This window comes from Trichoderma camerunense (assembly GCF_050948025.1).
Source record: "Trichoderma camerunense strain CBS 138272 chromosome Unknown V8C40scaffold_5, whole genome shotgun sequence".
In the NCBI taxonomy this organism is placed as follows: Eukaryota; Fungi; Ascomycota; class Sordariomycetes; order Hypocreales; family Hypocreaceae; genus Trichoderma; species Trichoderma camerunense.
In genome coordinates this window covers 783,406-801,079 of record NW_028145365.1, presented here as the reverse complement: position 1 = coordinate 801,079, position 17,674 = coordinate 783,406, and the positions used below count along the sequence as shown (strand labels likewise).

The following is a 17,674-nucleotide window of genomic DNA, read 5'->3' as shown; positions in this document are numbered from 1 at the left end:
TTTATCCCCTCAACCAAGAGACGTTGGACCTGCGTCGTTGTGGTGCGTCGTCTGACCATTCAACCAGAGGCCCAACGAAAATGTGAGGTTGGCGCCATATGCTCGGTAACAGCGGAGTACTTTGAAATGAGGACTTTTGGTGTGCCTTTGCAGGTGCAGGGCATGGGTTATGGTCTTTTGGTTTGTCTGTGAGGCATTATTTAGCAACACATGCAAATTTCCAAGCGCTGGCTGATATTAAAAGATATGGACTGGTACTCGTACGCGTTACTTCGTACGAGGTACATGCCAGTGCCGTATCCCTGGCCCGAGTCCTGTGCGGAGGCATTCTCCAGATGGGAATACAGCGCGAACTGGTCAAAAAGCGAATGTTTTGATTGGCTAGGACAAAGGTGGCCCTACATTGGCATCCGATGCACTCGAGAAATAGTTGTGCTTGGCACTGGCGTGCTGGACCGACAGCCGTTCCCTTGAAGAATTCCGGGTCCCGTACGAACTATGGATAGCATCTGAGCATGAGGCGGCAGCGCTGGATTTGTGACTCGAATTGCGCTCCCAAGAGGTGACCAAGCGCGCTTGTACTCGTAATGACTGGATGGATCCAGGCGTCTGTGTAGCTGTGCATTACGGAGCATTATTTAAATAAGAGTGAACGTGTATGCCAGATGGAGAATTATGCTAGGGCTTGAATCTTGGCTCTCGCGCCAGTGTAAACCGCCATACCCATGCCTCTGTCGTGCCGCTCCCGCGCTGCCGATATATCGTGGTCCAAGAGAGAGGTACACGTACGAGTACAAGCCATCATGTCACACAAAGTGCCAATGGTACAGTACCTAGTAGAGAGCGCGGCGGCCTTGTACGGTACAGGCAGTGCCCGATGGTCGCGGCTGTCCTCGTACAGTAAGTTGCAGTCAATGGCATCAAGCATCGGCGAAAAAGCGTTGGAGAATTGGGTCGTTGCGGATCAGGTTGACGCCGACCCCCTGCAAACAAGCCGGGGAAAAGCCCAACCAAGCGCGCAGCCTCCAGCCCACACGCACGCCTAGCTCGATATGTTGACAATGCACACTTAGCTGCATCACGGGCCTGGCGATTCATGCCTCTCGCTGCAAGCTCATCTGTGCGAGGCTTCTTCTGGGATATTCGTGGTCTGTGCACCGTCTCTTGGTGGTGTGCTGCAAATTGGGTGGCGCCGGACCCTGTTGCCAGCAAGGGTCCACACGCTCTTCCCTTTCTCACCGTGGAAGGCAAATGTCAATCTGGGATGCTGGGCTTGGCTGGGCCGGGGCTGTGATTGAGGGATGAATGGCAAGGTGACGGCCGTAGTTCTGCGTTGAAAACCAAAGATGGGTGGTGGTGATGGTGGAGGAAGAGCAACTGATTGATGCAGGAGGAATCTATTGCCTGCTCCCCGGCCGGCAAAATGCGACTGGCCCGTCAGCCCGTATTACATAAGCCGGGACAGCACATTGGAATTCATACACTAACCAGACAGGCAAGTACGAGTACGATGCAGTGCAGCGAGAAGGAAGGATGCAGCCCAATGGCGTCTTGAGCAAAAGAAGGAGCCTAAGAAAGCGGCGGCTGGTAGGTACGGCCTACAAGGTACAGTATCTGCTAGTACAATTAGTAACAAAAGCTGCTTGGAAGGTTGCTCTGTAGGGCAGGCAAAGGTGAGTAGGGCCAGGTAGCTCCTGCTCGTGCAGAAGTTAGTGCCGAGCGCCCCATGCTCAGGCCGCGAAACGCGGAATCGTCAAGCTTCGTGCTAGCAGCTCCAACTCCGGGCTAGCACTCGCACAGGTAGGAGTGACTCCATCCCTGGTGGCTGGCGGCACTCCATCGTGCGTACCTGTACCCGTGCTGTACCTGCGCCTGTAGCCGTGCTAACTTTTTTTACCTATCGTCAGGTCGCCGTTTGAACGCCATCGTGGCATCAACCGCAAAAGTGAAGCTCCTGAACCGTCTCCTTCAAAGAGACTTTCGCACCGTACGGAGCACATGGTCGGGCCGGAGACTATATCATTAACCCCACGCTACGAGTCCGGTCCAAGCCCCGACAGCTACTGTGCTCCGAGGCTGGCTGCATGTTGTCGACACGGCTCGCCGTCCAAAGCTCTGCAGCTCCATGCATGGGCATGTATGTACCTGTCCAGATGGATCGCGATCGCCCAATAGCTTCTCCTATACAGCTGCTGCTGGGCCTGGGATTGGCATGTGCGGCACCAAGTACTGGTACCGGTATTCTGTACCGTTGTTATCGCCGACTCATTTGCAAGGGGACGAGGACGGGAGCAACGGAGAGTGTCCGGTCGGCCAGACTCGCTTGACCCAACAATTTGCAACCCGGGGAGGCAAGAGGATAAGAAAAGAAAAGATTCACGAGGGAAGAAAAGAGAGAAAATATCCTGTTCCGGTCATTGGCAGCACGGAGCTGTGTGAAGGACTTGGGATTGTTGATCAAACCACCGTGTTGCTGCATTCTTCTCCTCCCAAGCCAAGCCATGCCGTTCCTAGGCCCCTAGGCCCATGAGCCTCTCCACCACCCCAAATATGTACAGGATGCGACGTACCGACCAGTATATGGAGCACTGCTTGTCCGCTCAACTGGGCCAAAGGCGGTGCTCAGGATTCCCAAAGCCACCATGGCATGGGTATGTTCTACGGAGTACATGAATCGACTCCTGTGTCAGTGTCTGTCAGTCTGCTGCGATTCAGCAATTCTTGCCTCCCCCCATGAAGGATGCCGCACACGCAATGGAGGCGCACAGTATAGGTACGCCGATGAATATACTAGTACGGGAGTACAGGTACAATTACTCTTGCCTTCTTTGCTCTCCTAGAGGATCAGAGGAGCCTCCATCTCCTGAAAGAGCTACTACTAGTACGACTAGTAGTACATAGGAAGAGGAGGCCGGAGGTTGGCGTGGGGTGCCCAAACCCGTTGCAGCAACCCTGGCCTCTGCTCCCCGTCATTTTGCTAGGCTGGTCGCCGCCACCCGGCTGCTCAGACCTTGTGGAGGCCCTTTTTAGAGGCTCGATTCTGATTCTGCAGTTTACGAGGGGTAGGGGGAGGGCAATGTGCAGCCTTGGCTTTGTTCGCTGGGTCCTTGGTGCCTGCTGCCACACCCCCGGAAGCGTTATTCGTCGTCCATAATGCCTCGACGAGTGGCACCACTAGCATCATTTTGAATGCCTTCCCTTGCTCTGGTCACTTTACAGGCCTGAGGAGCTGTGCTCGTACCAGAGAAATGGGAGTACGGAGCACAATGCCTGTCTTCTCTATCAAGTACCGCCGTGGCACGCTTGTCACTAGCAAAGCAACGACCATTTACTACCTTGCACTGTAATAAGAGGCTCCTAGATTGATCTGAGCTTGCCCGAGTCTTGTACAGGCATATGCTTAAGTCGACGGCCGAAAAAAAAAAGATACACCAGGCCTGGATCTAGAATGCCGCGGCGGTGGCTGCTGCTTCAATGTCACCCCATAACTTATCACTTTCAGATCCAGCCCGCAGCCACTACCACTCCCACCACCACCACCACCATCCTCGATCATTACTGCGCTGAGCACCCGCCTGTCCCAGCTGCGAACCTGGCAGGATTTCTCTTTTCCTAGGCGTGTTCACTGTCGAATCACCTTGATGGAGGGTGCTCATCGATAGATTCGCGTCCCAGCTGGAGCCAAACGCCCGGCAGGACCCATGTGTATTGCCGCCCAGGGGGGCCCTCTAACCGTCTTCTTCTGCCCCGCGCCTTTCCTCCGTTACTAGAGCTTCATCTTCTCCTTGCTCAGTTCCCAATTTTCCCTCCCCTTGCGGGATTCTCCATCAACGACGGAGTGCCCTGTGGGAATGCGCTGGGCCAGTTCCCACCAGCCGTCTCCGCTGTGGACCAGGCATTGATTCCCTTTCGGAAGCCACACGCTCAAATACTAGTATCGACCGAGCATTGATGCAGGTGATTCGTCTGGTTGATCCTCTCTCAAAGATCTAATCTTGTTCAATCCAAATTCTCCGGCTTGACTGCCTTTTGCGTGTCTTGTCATTATCGGATCGTCTTGCCTTGAGAGGGACAGAGAAGAAGAAAAAGGGGTTAGCCTGCAAACCATTGTCCCATTAACCACAAGATCCGCATACCAGCATCTCCATAAGTCTGCCTCCATGGCCCAGGAAATATCATTACGGTAGCCTCTTCTGGAGTCTTCACACCAAACGCGATTTCTCGTCCGCAACGCTGGCTGGTTCCCAAGGTCTCTCCATTCTCACTACCTACTTGCTCTACCTGAGGCCTATCCGAGCTGCAGCTACACTCGCAGCACTTTACCATCTACGTACTAAAGCATATGATACCTTACTCTTCACGCTGCTGCCACCCATCATCTGTCCCCAAGCAGGACTTGCGCGTCTAGACTGGACAGGCAGCTCCCCGCAGCGTGGGCCGTTCACACTGTGCCGGCTACTGCTCTTGCTGCCTTCCAGTCGTCACTGCATACTTGTAGGTTGCCTAACTGCCGCGGCCAGAAACAGATCTGGCGAGACGCAGTGACAAGCAGCCAGTTCGAGGCCGAGAAGCTTTGCATACCCCCATGGCCGCTATACCCACAGACTCCTCATTGCGACTATTCCGGTTCGGCGTTCGTCTCATCCCCTCCTGAGCAACAAGCAAACAACTATCATCAACCAACCTTTAGGGTTGGATTCACGTACTACTATCACCACCGCCATACTCTGCTTGGCCTTGGCTTCCATTAGCAAGCGTCATCCAGACTCGTGTTGAAGTCATAGCCATACAACGGGGTCATTTCGTGTCTCGCCTTTGTTGATTCTTCACCTATTCCCTGCGCGGTTTCCCCCTCTCCTTGGACCGACTCCATCGGGCTTCGCAATCTTCGATTTCAGACTTTCTTTCAAGTTCCATCATCAAGACCTCCGGATGTGTTTTACCAGCTTGAAGTTGCTCCCCCGAAGAAGATCGGTGAATCACGACAACATCTAATAAGCGATACCTCTCTGCTAGTTACCTAGCAACTCAACGGCCACCTCTCTTTCTCCCTCTCCCATTTGCCCAATGATATACCAAAGGCGAAATTAGGTCAACAGCAATCAATCCCATCATAACTTTAGTGCTGCTTGACTTTCGATGCGACGACCCCGACTGCTACATCCCTTAACTTCTTCGCTGAGCATGCGAAAAGCCAGAAAACTTTCAATCATCTTCAGCAAACTCTTATCGGAATACCCTCTGGACACTCTTGGACACCTCGATTTCCCTACATAATTGCCAGCATGGGTGATTACTACCGCCAATTTCTTTCTACAATGTCGGGGGCGGAAGGCTATCTGCCTACCAGCCCCGACGAGATAAACCAGGTCCTCGGGCCCGGAGTTCCGTTGCCAATGTCGACCCCTCCAATGCACTCTCCATATCCCTCCAATATGGGAAACATGGGATATTTCGCCGGGTATCCGGAGCCTACTATAATCAATGCCCCGAAGGCCAGCAAGAGCCGGCGGCGTTCAGCTGCAAGCCAGGGCGGGAATCTAGATCAAGTGAAGCATCGTAGGACACGCTCTGGCTGTTATACGTGCCGCAGCCGCCGAGTCAAGGTGGGCAAAGTGCAAGCTCTGCACAGTTAATTTCAATAATGTGACTGACACGATACAGTGTGACGAGACGCGGCCAATCTGTGACCGTAAGCCTTTAACCCGTAATGCGGAAAACTTTGTCTACTTGTTCAAGCTAATAGGTAGCAGGATGCAGGAAAGGCAGCCGAGACTGTATTTATCCTGAACCACCAGGATCCAAAGGTAATTCGGGCCAGCCTACAGCCAAATCTAAAGACGGCTCATCCGCTCAGTACATAAGTCCCACATCTTCTAACGAGGGGGAAGAAGACGATACAGAGCAGGAAGCAAGACTCGGAACCATTCCCGATGATGACGAACCCGATGGACCCCCCCGGCGAGAATCGATGTCTGTCATTTCACAACCCCGGAGAGCAAGTGTGGCCTCGCCTAATATGACCCTTACGAGCGCTCGCCAAACCTCCGAAACACCATCGCAGGAAGGCAATAAGAGCGTTTCACCCTCAACTTCCAATGTGACGACGGGAAGCTGGACACCGGCTGGTTACCAGGGGACGGAAACGACTTTGCCAGTGAGCGGAGGCATGGACCGGATGCATCTACCCCAAGATTTTCGGAGTTATCTCCGATATTACAGGGACAATATGACAAACTACCACTATGGCCTGGCGGTCGACGAAGACGACTTTTTCCATTCCGAGCTACCAAGTGTTGCGATACAATGTGAGCCGCTGCTCAATGCATTAGTTGGGTTTGCTGCGTATCACGTTACTTTACAAAATCCAAATGGACAACTGCAAGACTTCCTGCAGTACTATAACAAAAGCGTGACTCAGTTGCTGAGTCTTTTGAAAAGAAAAGAGACGCACAGTGTCCATGTACTGCTGACAATATTGCAGCTCGCTACAATTGAGGTAAGCTTTTGGATTGGGCTGGGTAAAACAGGTTTTTGAACCAGGCAGTTGACCGTTTTGTTCTTCATTATAGGAGTATCTGGGGGATTGGGTCAATCTCATGGGTCACCAGAAGGCTGCATTTGAAATTCTCACCCATATCTACACTCCGGAGACGGCGATGCAAACCTCGATAGGTCGAATGTGTCTCAGCTGGTATGCTCGATTTGATAATATTGTTGCGCTGATGGGTAGGTTTCCTACCGAGATACCCCGTGAGTGGTTCACCACCATGATTGCGTATTACCAAACTCAGATGGCGTCAAATCCCGCGGAACTGCGCTGGAAGATTGAAGACCGATCCGCTCGCTTACGCCTCATCTCTTACGACATGTCGACCTTGTATGCTCGTGGAAGCCGAAAACAAATCGCACCGACGGATTACGCCAATGAGCACAATTTTCTGACTGCACAGCTTGAAGAATGGAAGGCAAGCTGGGATCCGATGCTATGCGACCAAAAACATCTCATTACCGATTTTAACTGGCAACGCCCCTTGAGCCCCGACGATATTGTCAACCCATATCGTCCGGGCTTACTCTACGATCACCCCCTATTCAACAATACCGTCATCATGATGGAATGGCATAGCATTGTTATTATGCATAAAACTCAGTCACCAAATATCTCTCCAGAACAGCTGTTCACTGAATTAGGAGGGCATGCGTTTACGGTTTGCGAACTCTTCGAGTGCTTGGAGTATTGGCCAGATTTGCCACCGGGGACATTAATCGCGATGCAGCCATGTCTTGCGATTGCGGGCCTCTTCTTGCCGCACCAGCCGAGCAATAACATGTGGGTGAGACGAAAATTCGCACTTCTGGAAACCCAGGGGTAAGTTTATTCGATCCATCAGCCCTTCTATACATCTCTTACTCTTTCATCCCATTCCCCCTTTTCTTCCATCCTCATGACCAGTTAGTGGCATGGATATGTTCCTCACCCCCTGTTTTTGTGTTTTCATATAGAGAAGAAGTTGAACTGTTTTACCATCAATGTCGTTCTAACATCATGGATTACATAGGCATATCAACCCTGCGACTCGCCGCGAAAAGATGGCAGAAATCTTTGGAGACCCTTCATGTGCCCAGTGGTGGCTGCCTAATGATGAAGGGTTTACGCCGATTCTCAAAAGCGTAAGAAGCTTTGCGGACGAGCGAAACGCTAGAGCGATGAATACACAACAAGTCAACCTCCGTGAGGTTAAGCACCTCTTTGATAAACTGATCCTTTAACGGCCGACGATGAATCAATACCAAAAAGAATTAAGAATCTTTATAGACTTGGCAACATGGCTTCAACCGTTTAGCTATTGAAATTTGTCGATAATTGTTCGATACGAAATATTTGGGCGTCGAAAAAAATCAAGTGAACGAGTCATGCCCCTGTTCTCAAAACTACCGATGCCGATATATGGGACTTGAGGCCTGTTGATATTTGGAGGGGGCTGTATCATTCAAATTTTCTAGGGTTTAGCATGTAGACAAGCATGCATGTATCACGGCCGAGGATTTAGATGTTCGATTTCAAGTTTCCGGCAGTGGAAACCATACCGGAGTCAAGGTCTCCGAGGCACTTAAGGACGGCGCGTTGGACAACGAGGGCGGGATTTGAAATTTCTCAACCTGATATCAACTGGCCCGTCCCAGGATGGGAAATGGGACGGGAGTTCCTCTGGACAAACAGCACATGGCGAGAGATTTATTGCGGCATTGCTTTTGAGAAGTGTGTTACTAGGTGCTATAGCGAAGAGCGGTTGGGAATATCTTTCATATGGACATATGTACGCTTAAACGCAATCTGGTGTCCTTTTCATATACGTATAATACATTTCTTTTCTTTTTTCCTTCTTCTTTTATGGATGTGTGTATATATATATGTATTATTGCTGGTCAGGCGCATTCTTTTGTGCGCACTGCCCCCGTAATCGTGCGATTTTCATGATTCGACGCTATACAAATGCACTTCCCTCTCCCCCATGACAACATTTATTACAAAGTTCACCGTAGAAATCAAGATGGCTGGCTATCCAGGCCTAGACATTAAACCCCATCCTTGATCCAAAAGAAGAGAAACAGTGGAAGAGGTCTACTTTTCATCACCTTGGGCCCCTTCTTTTCCCACGTCCGCTGCAGGCGTCGTCTCTTCTGCAGTGGGCTGTTGATCTTGTGCTGCTGGTTCCTCTCCTGAGGGTTCAGCGGCCTGCTCAGCTGTGGACGGGTTCTCAGTTGCATCTGAGGTTTCCTTCGCATCGGGCGCGTCACCATCTGCTGCCGCGGCTGTCGTCTCTTCCTCCTGCTCAGTGGTATTATGTGCATCAGAAGTGTCAATAACGCTAGTAACGTCATCATCTGTAATCTCCACAATGCTTTCCGATACCCCTGTTTGTTGGCTAACATCTGACAAGTCAGATACGGTGCCTGCTTCGTCCTGCCCGGGGTCAGAGACCGGTACAAAGAGGGGAGGCGGTGGACCGGAGATTACTGATTGCTCGACGATGACGGGGACTTCGGCGACTTCAGGTTCCTCTTCCAAGACGTCGGGGCCTGCCAAGTGCATGTTTCTCAGTCTGCGAGAAACTCCATCGGCATCTTCTTCCTCCGCCTCCATGACGGTTGTTACAGAGCTTCCAGTGGATGGGCTGCTCCTGATGTGCCTGCGAGTGTTTGTGCGGTTGACTGACCCGTGCGAGCCATCGTCCTCGAGCTCTCCTCCGCTGGGTTGGGAAGCCTGGGGCTTCAGGATCTGAGGCGGAGGAGCTCTGTTGGCCATGATATCGAACTCTGGTGGCGCCTCGAGGCCTTCTGCTTCGGGGGGCAGTTTGTAATTCTCAGCCGGTAGCAGGTCATACAGGTCGCACACGGTCTTGAAGAAGACATAGAGTCCAGTCTGCCCTTCGACGGCCCAGAAGACGCTGCGATGTTGGAACCAGGCGTGCGCAAAGATGCGGTGCAGCCGACGGAAGACGTTGACCAAGCTCTTGACGCCAACATTCTTGCTATGAATATCGTTGACCACGACGAAGCGGCTGGGGAAGATCTTTTGGTCCGAGACCACGTTGGCGGCCCAGTCGAGGGTATGGCAGCAGTAGTCAATGGCACAGCAGCTCTTAGGTTGCTCGTGCACGGCGCATAGAAACTGCCATTCCGACGCGCGCATCTCGGGACATGTGCTGGCGCTGCATGGCGGCGTGTCGAAGAGGAAGCCAACGATGAGAGAGTTGCACTGCGAGATGAGGAAGCGGCAAAGCTCGTAGAGCCAGAGAGTGCGGTCGATACCCGGGGGAGGTTGAGCGAGCTGAAGGGCCGAGGCGCGAGTTAGTGGCTGCGTGCCGGAGGCGGTGCTGTGATAGTGTAAAGCAGCGAGATGCTCTTGGAGTTGGAATGGTGAATCTAGCTGGTCGCATGCCAAGAATTCGTCTTCATGTTAGCCCTTGAAGTTCTATTTCAAAGCTCCTGTGAAGGGTGAAGGGGGGTTCAACCATACCTCGCTCAGTGGCACCAATGGAGGACCAGCCGCCATATCTGCAGCTTTTGTCCCAGGGTGTATCCGCCGAGAGGAGCTGGCATCTAGATGCGACTGTTCCATCTCGGTGGTCGCCAGAGTCGCCGCAGGACCTCCCGAGGGGGAGTTTGGCCCTATCTGGATTTCTGCTGGCGGCGGGGGGCTGGGCAGACGAGGGGAGCTCGGCGCCAGAGACATGATTTGAGAATGCAGCGCAACTCTTTGGTCTGGGAAAAGGGCAGAAGGAGAGAGAAAAGACAGAACAGAGAGAATGAGAGATCTGATCTCGTCCAGTCGCGATGCTGTTGACAGCCTGGCTAGCTATCCAGCCAATTGGGTGTGGCTAGAGCTGGATGGCATATGGCTTAGATGCATAAGCACCCTCTTGAGCTTTGTAGACGCATATGTCTGTAGACTTGGCTCAATCAGGTATAGAGAGGCCTAGCGGGGCGCGGCTTCTGCGGGCGATCAAGCGTGAATCCAGAATGGCGTGCCATCATCGTGCATACTGGGATTTAGTGCCTTATGTAACCGAGCCTATTCTGCTGCATTCATCAATCTTGACCTTGGATATATCCAGACGCTTCTTATTCATATCCCGTTTTAGACATTTATTCAGTACCCTGTAGCTTAATTGTCTGGTATTGATTGGTTTTAGCACGCCTAGATCGTTGTTACCTTTGCTTTGGCTTTATAAGATGAATTTCGATGACGATGCCCCTCCAGACTTGATCGAAGTTGGTGGTGGGATCCAAGACTCAGAAGAGGGACCAAGTATAAAAGTGCCTATTACCATTGTTACAGGTGAGATCACAGATAAAGACGAAGAAGTTAGGACACTACTAACGGGATGAAACAGGATACCTCGGTGCCGGAAAGACGACATTATTGAATTACATACTTACGGCTCAGCATGGAAAAAAGATTGCCGTCATCATGAATGGTGAGTGATGTTACTCGGTGCCTATTGCCTCTGTCCATATGTATCTGTACTAATCTTATCCAAAACCAAAAGAATTCGGTGATTGTATGAAACCACTCAATTTACTCTAATATTCCAGCGAGATTTCTAACAGTCAGCCGTTTAAATAGCCGTGGACATTGAGAAATCTCTCACAGTCAGCCAAGGCGACAACAGAGTAGAGGAATGGCTTGAAGTTGGCAATGGCTGCCTATGCTGTTCTGTCAAGTAATGCAACTCCGTTATGAGATCTCATGTCTGAGATGCTAACACCAACCAGAGACACCGGCGTTAATGCGATTGAGAGCTTGATGGAAAAGAAGGGAGCTTTTGACTACATTCTGCTCGAAACAACTGGATTAGCAGATCCCGGCAACATCGCACCTCTCTTCTGGGTCGACGATGGTCTTGGCAGCACAATCTATCTCGACGGAGTGGTGACTCTAGTGGACGCAAAGAATATTCTACACAGCCTTGACGACCCCAAGGGCAAGATCGAGGACCATAACGAGCATGACCATCACGGCCCTTTGATGACGACCGCCCACGTGCAAATATCACACGCCGATGTTATTGTCCTGAACAAAGCCGATTTGGTAAGCGAGGAGGATCTGAAGATAGTCAGGGAACGCATTGAGTCTATCAACGGGGCCGCCAGGATACATGTGACGGAAAAGAGCGTCGTTCCTCAGCTTGAAGGGTTCCTTCTGGACCTTCATGCATACGATCAGTTCAACGTGGCCGAGGCTAAGAGCAAAGGCCATAGCCATCTGGATCCCGTGAGTACCGACACCAGAAAATAAATGGGAGGATAGAGCACTTGGCGTAAAGTAAGTATAGACATGCAGCTGACCAGTTTCACAGACGATATCAACTGTTTCCATTCCCGTCCCACCTCTTCGCCCTGAGCAGCTAGAGGACGTCGACCGATGGCTACGAGCGGTTCTCTGGGATCACAAGTTACTGGATGGGGAAAGTGCCGTGGAATTTGAAATTCACCGATCAAAAGGCCGTCTCGCATTTATCAACAGCGATGTGAAGCTATTGCAGGGGGTAAGGGAGATATTCGAGCTCATTGACGCCCCTGACGGCGCGGAAATTTCTTCAACAGAAGGCAAAATCATCTTGATTGGTAGGGGAGTGAAAGGCGTAGACTTTGAATCGGATTTTAGAAAAGTGTTGAATTAATACGGGGGCGACTCAAGATGACCTATAATAGAGCTTGGCTTTTGGTTGAGCACAAAGAAAGTCCACATACTGCCTTGACGTACTCAATTTTCTATATACCAATCTGCCTGCTTTCAACGTTTTACTCCGAGTTCTTTGTTCTGGGTTGTTGTAGATTCTTATAAATGTGCTCTATTCTATTATCGAATTCCATCACTTTCTTCAAGGGAAGGGAAATTGTCATCGGCCAGCCTCGTACTCGGTTTGGCCAAGTTTGATTGGCTGCCCAGGCAGATTTCGGCGCGGACCCACTTGAATCCGGCCAGCATGCTCCGCGCCAGAGCCCAGCCTTCTTGGACGACGCCAGATAAAAAAGATTCGAGGCGACGATAGACAGTCGGGACGACCAGCAACGAGCGAATTGAGCCTCGGTACGCAATACAGACATATTCGCGACACCATATTCGAACCCTCGAACCAGTGCCTTTGCGCGGCCTCGTCCAATCATGAATCGACCAGGTATGATCAAGTTCCGGATGGCCCCTTCGACGACTTCAGCCACTTCTTAAGAGCTCGTGCCGACATTCGCTGCGACATCCGATCGAGTTGGGATGGGGGCATTGACAGAGCATGGTCCTTATGCTCCAGAAGAGGGGGAACGATGCTTCGTACAGCTCTTCCCGTCCGACAGTGGGAGAGACGGATATGGGCTCGGTGCTCATTGTCAATGCCCCACCTACAAACGGCCAAGTTGGATGCGACGGCTGGCTCTCATCTGAGCATGGCCTCTGATTAGGGAGGTCATGTTTGGATGGGAGTCTTGAGGAGCGAGCTCGAACCGTTTATACATCACGACCACGGATGGGTCTTTTGGGACTGGAAGCTAATGACTTCATGTTCTCGATAGGAGCGGTGCCGCAGTCCCTACGGGGGATGCCAGGCGCCTTTGGAAACCAGCAGCAACCACAGCAAGGCCGGTCGGTGTCAACTCGGTTACCAAATGGTAAATTAGGTACTTTACTTGTGTAATATGTTGGGCTGGTTTTGGAGAGAGCGGGTGTTTTGCTTGAATATTCTCGTTTCTATGGTGATTAGGTGGCCAAGTGCTGACAGCTGGCTCGATGCCGTTGATATAGCAAACAATGCTTCAGGCTGGGCATTCAACGCAGCTGTACCCATGGGAGGCGCGGCATTTCAAAACCAAGCTCGCCAGCTGGGCGGCAACGTCAGCTTTGCGCAGAGCTTGAGCGGGTCACAACCTGCAACGCCGCTCGACCTGTCGTACGTTCTTTCCATTCACCTCACCTCTGTTGATTCTTTGTCCATTTCTCCCTCCCCCTTTCACTCTTTCCTCCCCACACATCCTCCCTACGACCTACCCAACTGTCATGTGCCATCATGATACGCTATACGCAGAAGAAACACAAGCTGGTCAACAAGTCTGGGGAGTCGTCAAACATGGGGCCCGTTTCGCACTCCATGCCTGGTCTGGCATACTCCGACGTTGTCAAGGGCTCCTCAAGCTCAAGCTTGACTCCAGCAAATCCATCGTCGCAATATTCTGTACCTTTCGGGCACACTGAACAGGATGTTCAAAATCGTTCTCTTTTGTCACAGGCACTAACCATTGTTGACAGGGAATTTCCGTCTCTATCGAACAATTCCCAGCTTCCCAGCACGACTCAAGGATCTATGTGGTCTACGGCGGGCTCCAGAACTATCAGCGGGCCAATCCAGCGGAATCAACCTGCACCGGGGCCTTCCCAACAGGGTGGACAGGATGATCTCTTTGGACCTCCGTCCTCGCGAATGCAGTCAAATCAGGGTCCTTTTCGATTCGGAGCCCAGCCAACGCAAGTCCAGCCGAACAGCGTCGACGACTTCCCTCCGTTAAATCGGTCATCCAACGGCGAGATAGGCTCAGAGCGTGGTGCCAACTTGATGTCAGCTCTGGGCTTTAACCCGCAAAACCCTGGTCCTTCAGGGCCGATGCCAAACAACGGGGGGAACGGCTTGCTGAACGCTCTCACAGCGACAAACCGAGCAAACGAAGTGCGATCACCGCCTGCTATCGGCACACCAAACGGTAATCTTGCCTCTTCTCCCATTAATCATCCAGGCCAATGCCAATTTAACACATCGCAGGCCCTGGTAGACAGCAGCAGCAACAACCGCAACAGCAGCAGCATGATGGCAAGCAGAAATCGACCGTGTTTCGAGAAGACGATTCAGGAAAAGCATCAGAAGTGGCCTCGCCATCTGCTGAAGGACGAGGATCTCTTGGTGTCATTGGAAGCGAAAATCCGAATGGAAGACCAACCGAGCGCAAAGATAGCCAGGCTGCAGAGATTGTAGACCCTTTGGCAGGCATGTCTGCGGTTGATAAATGGGGCATCAAAGGGCTTAGGACGCTGATGAACAACTATCCCGACTACCATGCTATGATCATAGGAATGGATCCCAACACCATCGGTCTCGATTTAAGTTCCCCAGAGTAAGTAACAAGCAGAAGATGACTTTTCATCATGCGACTGGTCATGAGCAAGAGAGGCGTTTACTAATTATAGCGACCCTAGGCTGATCTCAACCCAAATGTACTCATTACTGGATGATACTCCTCCGAAGCCTACGGTGAACACGAGCAAATTTAGATTGCCTGACTGCTACAGCGTGACGAATGTGCAGCCGATAGACACCAAGATACAAAGTTTCAACGAGGAAACGTTGTTTTGGATCTTTTATAGCTGTCCTTTGGATGCCAAGCAGCAGATGGCCGCAGTAGAACTGTGAGTTGAACGGCAAACCTGTAATTCTTATCTGGGACATACAACTAACGTGTTGCAAGCCACTCTCGGAACTGGCGATGGCATAAAAAGCTGCAGGTCTGGCTAACGAAGGACGAGCACATGACTCCTCAGATCTTGAGTCCGAATCACGAGCGAGGATACTATATCGTCTGGGATACGGTCACCTGGCGTAAGGATCGCGTAAGTGGACAAGTGGTGTTTCGTGTTCTCCATCATCAACGTCCTTGAGAAACTGACCCTTTGCATAGCGCGAGTTCACTTTGCATTACGGAGATTTGGATACGTCTCTAGGACAGCCACCGCCGGTTCTGTCATAAGAATCTGATGGGAATGAATTGGGGGATGCTCCCTTTAGCCCGGAGAAGGATTGCTTGCTGATTAGGGACATGGAGGCTTGGTCGAGCTGCTTCATCGTTTTGGCGTTTCAGCCACAAGGACAAGGATCGAGGAATTATTATTGCTTTTAAAGGAATGGGTTCGGTATCATGACGGTCCTGGAATGCAGAGTCGGTTTTCAACGGCACGCCGATACTCTTAGCTTGCGATGGTTAACATGGGTTGCATTTATGAATCAAACGAGATATGGCCGGCCAGAACGAGAGTGCTGCCGGCCAATGTGTTTAACCTGGCTTATGAGCTTCCGCATCTTTTGTGAATATTTCATGTGATGCTTCTTATGACTCGGTTGAGTTGACGCTCTTCTGTCGTACTTTTCTTTTCCATTTTCCTTTTCCTTTTCCAATTTTTTTCCTTTGTCCTTTCTTTTGTCCTTTTACTTTAGTCGCGTGAGGTGGTTCCCGTTTGCATCTTGAATATCCTGCTTACTCATCATTTCGAGATAATTAAGCTCCGGGAGAATTAGCCGAGGTTCCACCATGACTTCGCGGCGTATTACCTCATTCGAGTCCAGAGTACAGGTAACCTGCTATGCGTGTCTACCTTAAACTCCGACACATGAAGACCTCTAGTGCCTACCCGAACATGGGCTAAGGATCGGCTGGCCCTGGAGCAAAGGATTCTGTTCATCTGGCGACGGACGCATTGTTGGTTCTTTTCCTCTCAGCATTCATTCTGGTGGCATTCTTGAAGCTTCTTCGACATTGCTGGCTCTGGCCCAAGCTTCACACCTCACCGACGGCTCCTCGCTCCGCCTGATACCCACCAACTCCCATCCTCTTAAGATTTCCCAGTTGAGTGGCACCGCCGTCGCGGTCTCAAACGGACATCATGTCGGACGAACAAATATCGCTGCCATTCTTTGCCATTGTCTTGCTTGTCTCGGGCTTGATAGTGCGGTACCTCTTCTTCTCGGGGCCGCGCCCCGAACGGCCGCCGGCGAGGACAGCAGAGCAAATATTCAGATCTAGAGAGGTGGCAGTACAGAGGATACAGCAGATGTTTCCGCAGGTCGAGCGCCGGAGCATTCTGTGGGACCTTCAACGAAACGGTGGCAACATTCAGAGCACCACGGAGCGGATTCTGTCCGGCCGATTGGAAACGGTATGACTTGTGCCCCCTTTGTTTCACAGATGCATGCATTTCTACGACTTTTGAATTGGCGACAAAGCTAACATGAGTATCATTGGCGATAGCCTCCTGTTACATTCCAACCACCTCCGCCTCGAAATCAAACTCCCCCGAGTGGGAGCCCGGGCCCTGCGGCGAAGCAGGCCGAGAAGCCATCTCAGCCTGACCTGATTACACGCTATAACCTCAAGAGCAAGATTACCGATGATACTGCTACGGAAGAGAAGAAAGAGGTCGAGGAGGACAAGAAGGGCAAAGGCTGGAGCTCCAATCGTGACGAACGACAGAGTGCTTTGCAGCGGCGAAGGGATGAGATGATTCTAGCGGCGAGACGGAAAATGGAAGCCAAAATTGCGGCGGAGAAGGCTGCTCAGGGGTCTTCTTGATCTGTTTGACGGAGAAACACACGCAGAAACAGCATGGTGATTTCGGGGGGTAATATTTTCATTTTCTACGGATGCATGGTTATGGTGAGGCTTTGCAAGCACTGGCGTTTGTTAAATTCTGTAGATGGAGGTAGTGTAGGATATTTGATTGTTTCAAGATGCCTGATGGAAGCTGATGTGATAATGATTACAATGTGCGTAATAAGTTTGTGTGTCTAACACGCAAGGTGGGATGCTACCAAAATAAGTATATCCCTTGAAAACAATGGAATACTTATTGTGAGGTGGGCTATTCGTGCCTACTTGGTCCTACTACTAGGTAGTTATGAATTGAAACCTCAAACGTCGGGAGAGTTGTGTTTGCACCGACTTTGTAGCGCAAGAGAGCGCTTCTAGAAGACGAGGACAAGACACCGACAGTCCGATGGAGCAAACCGACTAAATACATAATAAGCAATGAAAGGCTATATAAGGTATGGTGAGATCAGTACAGATGAAGGCGCTTCTTAGCGGGAGCCAAAGTCGGTCGGAATACAGGTGAAGAAAGGTCAGCCACGGTCTGGAAATAATCGCCGGGAGGCCTCGACAATCGACTGATGATGAATCTGGCACATGTGAATGAGCCCCGCGTTTGGCTTCACGTGGGAACAAGCCGCTTGACGTCAAAAGGGCCTATTAGCATTTTCAAGGCTCCTAATACCATTTGACCGGTAAAACGTAATACGTAGAATTCAGTATAAGGTAGCCCTTAGATTGATGTACCTCTCAAGGCGCTAGACGCAGA

At 51.2% G+C, this 17,674-nt stretch overlaps 6 protein-coding genes across 6 annotated transcripts; 5 read left to right on the top strand and 1 right to left on the bottom strand.

The window, feature by feature from the left end:
- Positions 1 to 1,006: 1,006 nt before the first annotated feature.
- On the top strand, positions 1,007 to 1,357 carry V8C40DRAFT_238867 (uncharacterized protein). Its single transcript, XM_083214540.1, has one exon. It carries the CDS (start codon positions 1,097 to 1,099, stop codon positions 1,292 to 1,294), a length of 198 nt encoding a protein of 65 aa, XP_083075506.1. The 5' UTR covers positions 1,007 to 1,096; the 3' UTR covers positions 1,295 to 1,357.
- A 3,449-nt stretch (positions 1,358 to 4,806) lies between these two features.
- On the top strand, positions 4,807 to 7,914 carry V8C40DRAFT_173074 (Zn(II)2Cys6 transcription factor). The gene is made up of 5 exons (XM_083211629.1): positions 4,807 to 5,606; positions 5,665 to 5,692; positions 5,754 to 6,499; positions 6,573 to 7,372; positions 7,563 to 7,914. The coding sequence occupies exons 1-5, from the start codon at positions 5,286 to 5,288 to the stop codon at positions 7,771 to 7,773; spliced, it is 2,106 nt and encodes a 701-aa protein (XP_083075505.1). The 5' UTR covers positions 4,807 to 5,285; the 3' UTR covers positions 7,774 to 7,914.
- Positions 7,915 to 8,545: 631 nt separating this feature from the next.
- V8C40DRAFT_173098 (Mob1/phocein) lies at positions 8,546 to 10,400 on the bottom strand. Its single transcript, XM_083211630.1, has 2 exons — positions 10,025 to 10,400; positions 8,546 to 9,934 (listed from the first exon to the last, which is right to left on the bottom strand). The coding sequence occupies exons 1-2, from the start codon at positions 10,238 to 10,240 to the stop codon at positions 8,627 to 8,629; spliced, it is 1,524 nt and encodes a 507-aa protein (XP_083075504.1). The 5' UTR covers positions 10,241 to 10,400; the 3' UTR covers positions 8,546 to 8,626.
- Positions 10,401 to 10,562: 162 nt separating this feature from the next.
- V8C40DRAFT_173042 (CobW/HypB/UreG, nucleotide-binding domain-containing protein) lies at positions 10,563 to 12,387 on the top strand. Its single transcript, XM_083211628.1, has 6 exons — positions 10,563 to 10,846; positions 10,902 to 10,985; positions 11,058 to 11,069; positions 11,135 to 11,231; positions 11,284 to 11,782; positions 11,868 to 12,387. The coding sequence occupies exons 1-6, from the start codon at positions 10,741 to 10,743 to the stop codon at positions 12,189 to 12,191; spliced, it is 1,122 nt and encodes a 373-aa protein (XP_083075503.1). The 5' UTR covers positions 10,563 to 10,740; the 3' UTR covers positions 12,192 to 12,387.
- Positions 12,388 to 12,534: 147 nt separating this feature from the next.
- On the top strand, positions 12,535 to 15,605 carry V8C40DRAFT_238852 (NOT2/NOT3/NOT5 family protein). Its single transcript, XM_083214539.1, has 8 exons — positions 12,535 to 12,689; positions 13,078 to 13,173; positions 13,307 to 13,451; positions 13,808 to 14,256; positions 14,316 to 14,664; positions 14,747 to 14,956; positions 15,016 to 15,157; positions 15,226 to 15,605. Exons 1-8 carry the CDS (start codon positions 12,677 to 12,679, stop codon positions 15,292 to 15,294), a joined length of 1,473 nt encoding a protein of 490 aa, XP_083075502.1. The 5' UTR covers positions 12,535 to 12,676; the 3' UTR covers positions 15,295 to 15,605.
- Positions 15,606 to 15,812: 207 nt separating this feature from the next.
- On the top strand, positions 15,813 to 17,131 carry V8C40DRAFT_238849 (CUE domain-containing protein). The gene is made up of 2 exons (XM_083214538.1): positions 15,813 to 16,477; positions 16,570 to 17,131. The coding sequence occupies exons 1-2, from the start codon at positions 16,205 to 16,207 to the stop codon at positions 16,888 to 16,890; spliced, it is 594 nt and encodes a 197-aa protein (XP_083075501.1). The 5' UTR covers positions 15,813 to 16,204; the 3' UTR covers positions 16,891 to 17,131.
- Positions 17,132 to 17,674: the final 543 nt, after the last annotated feature.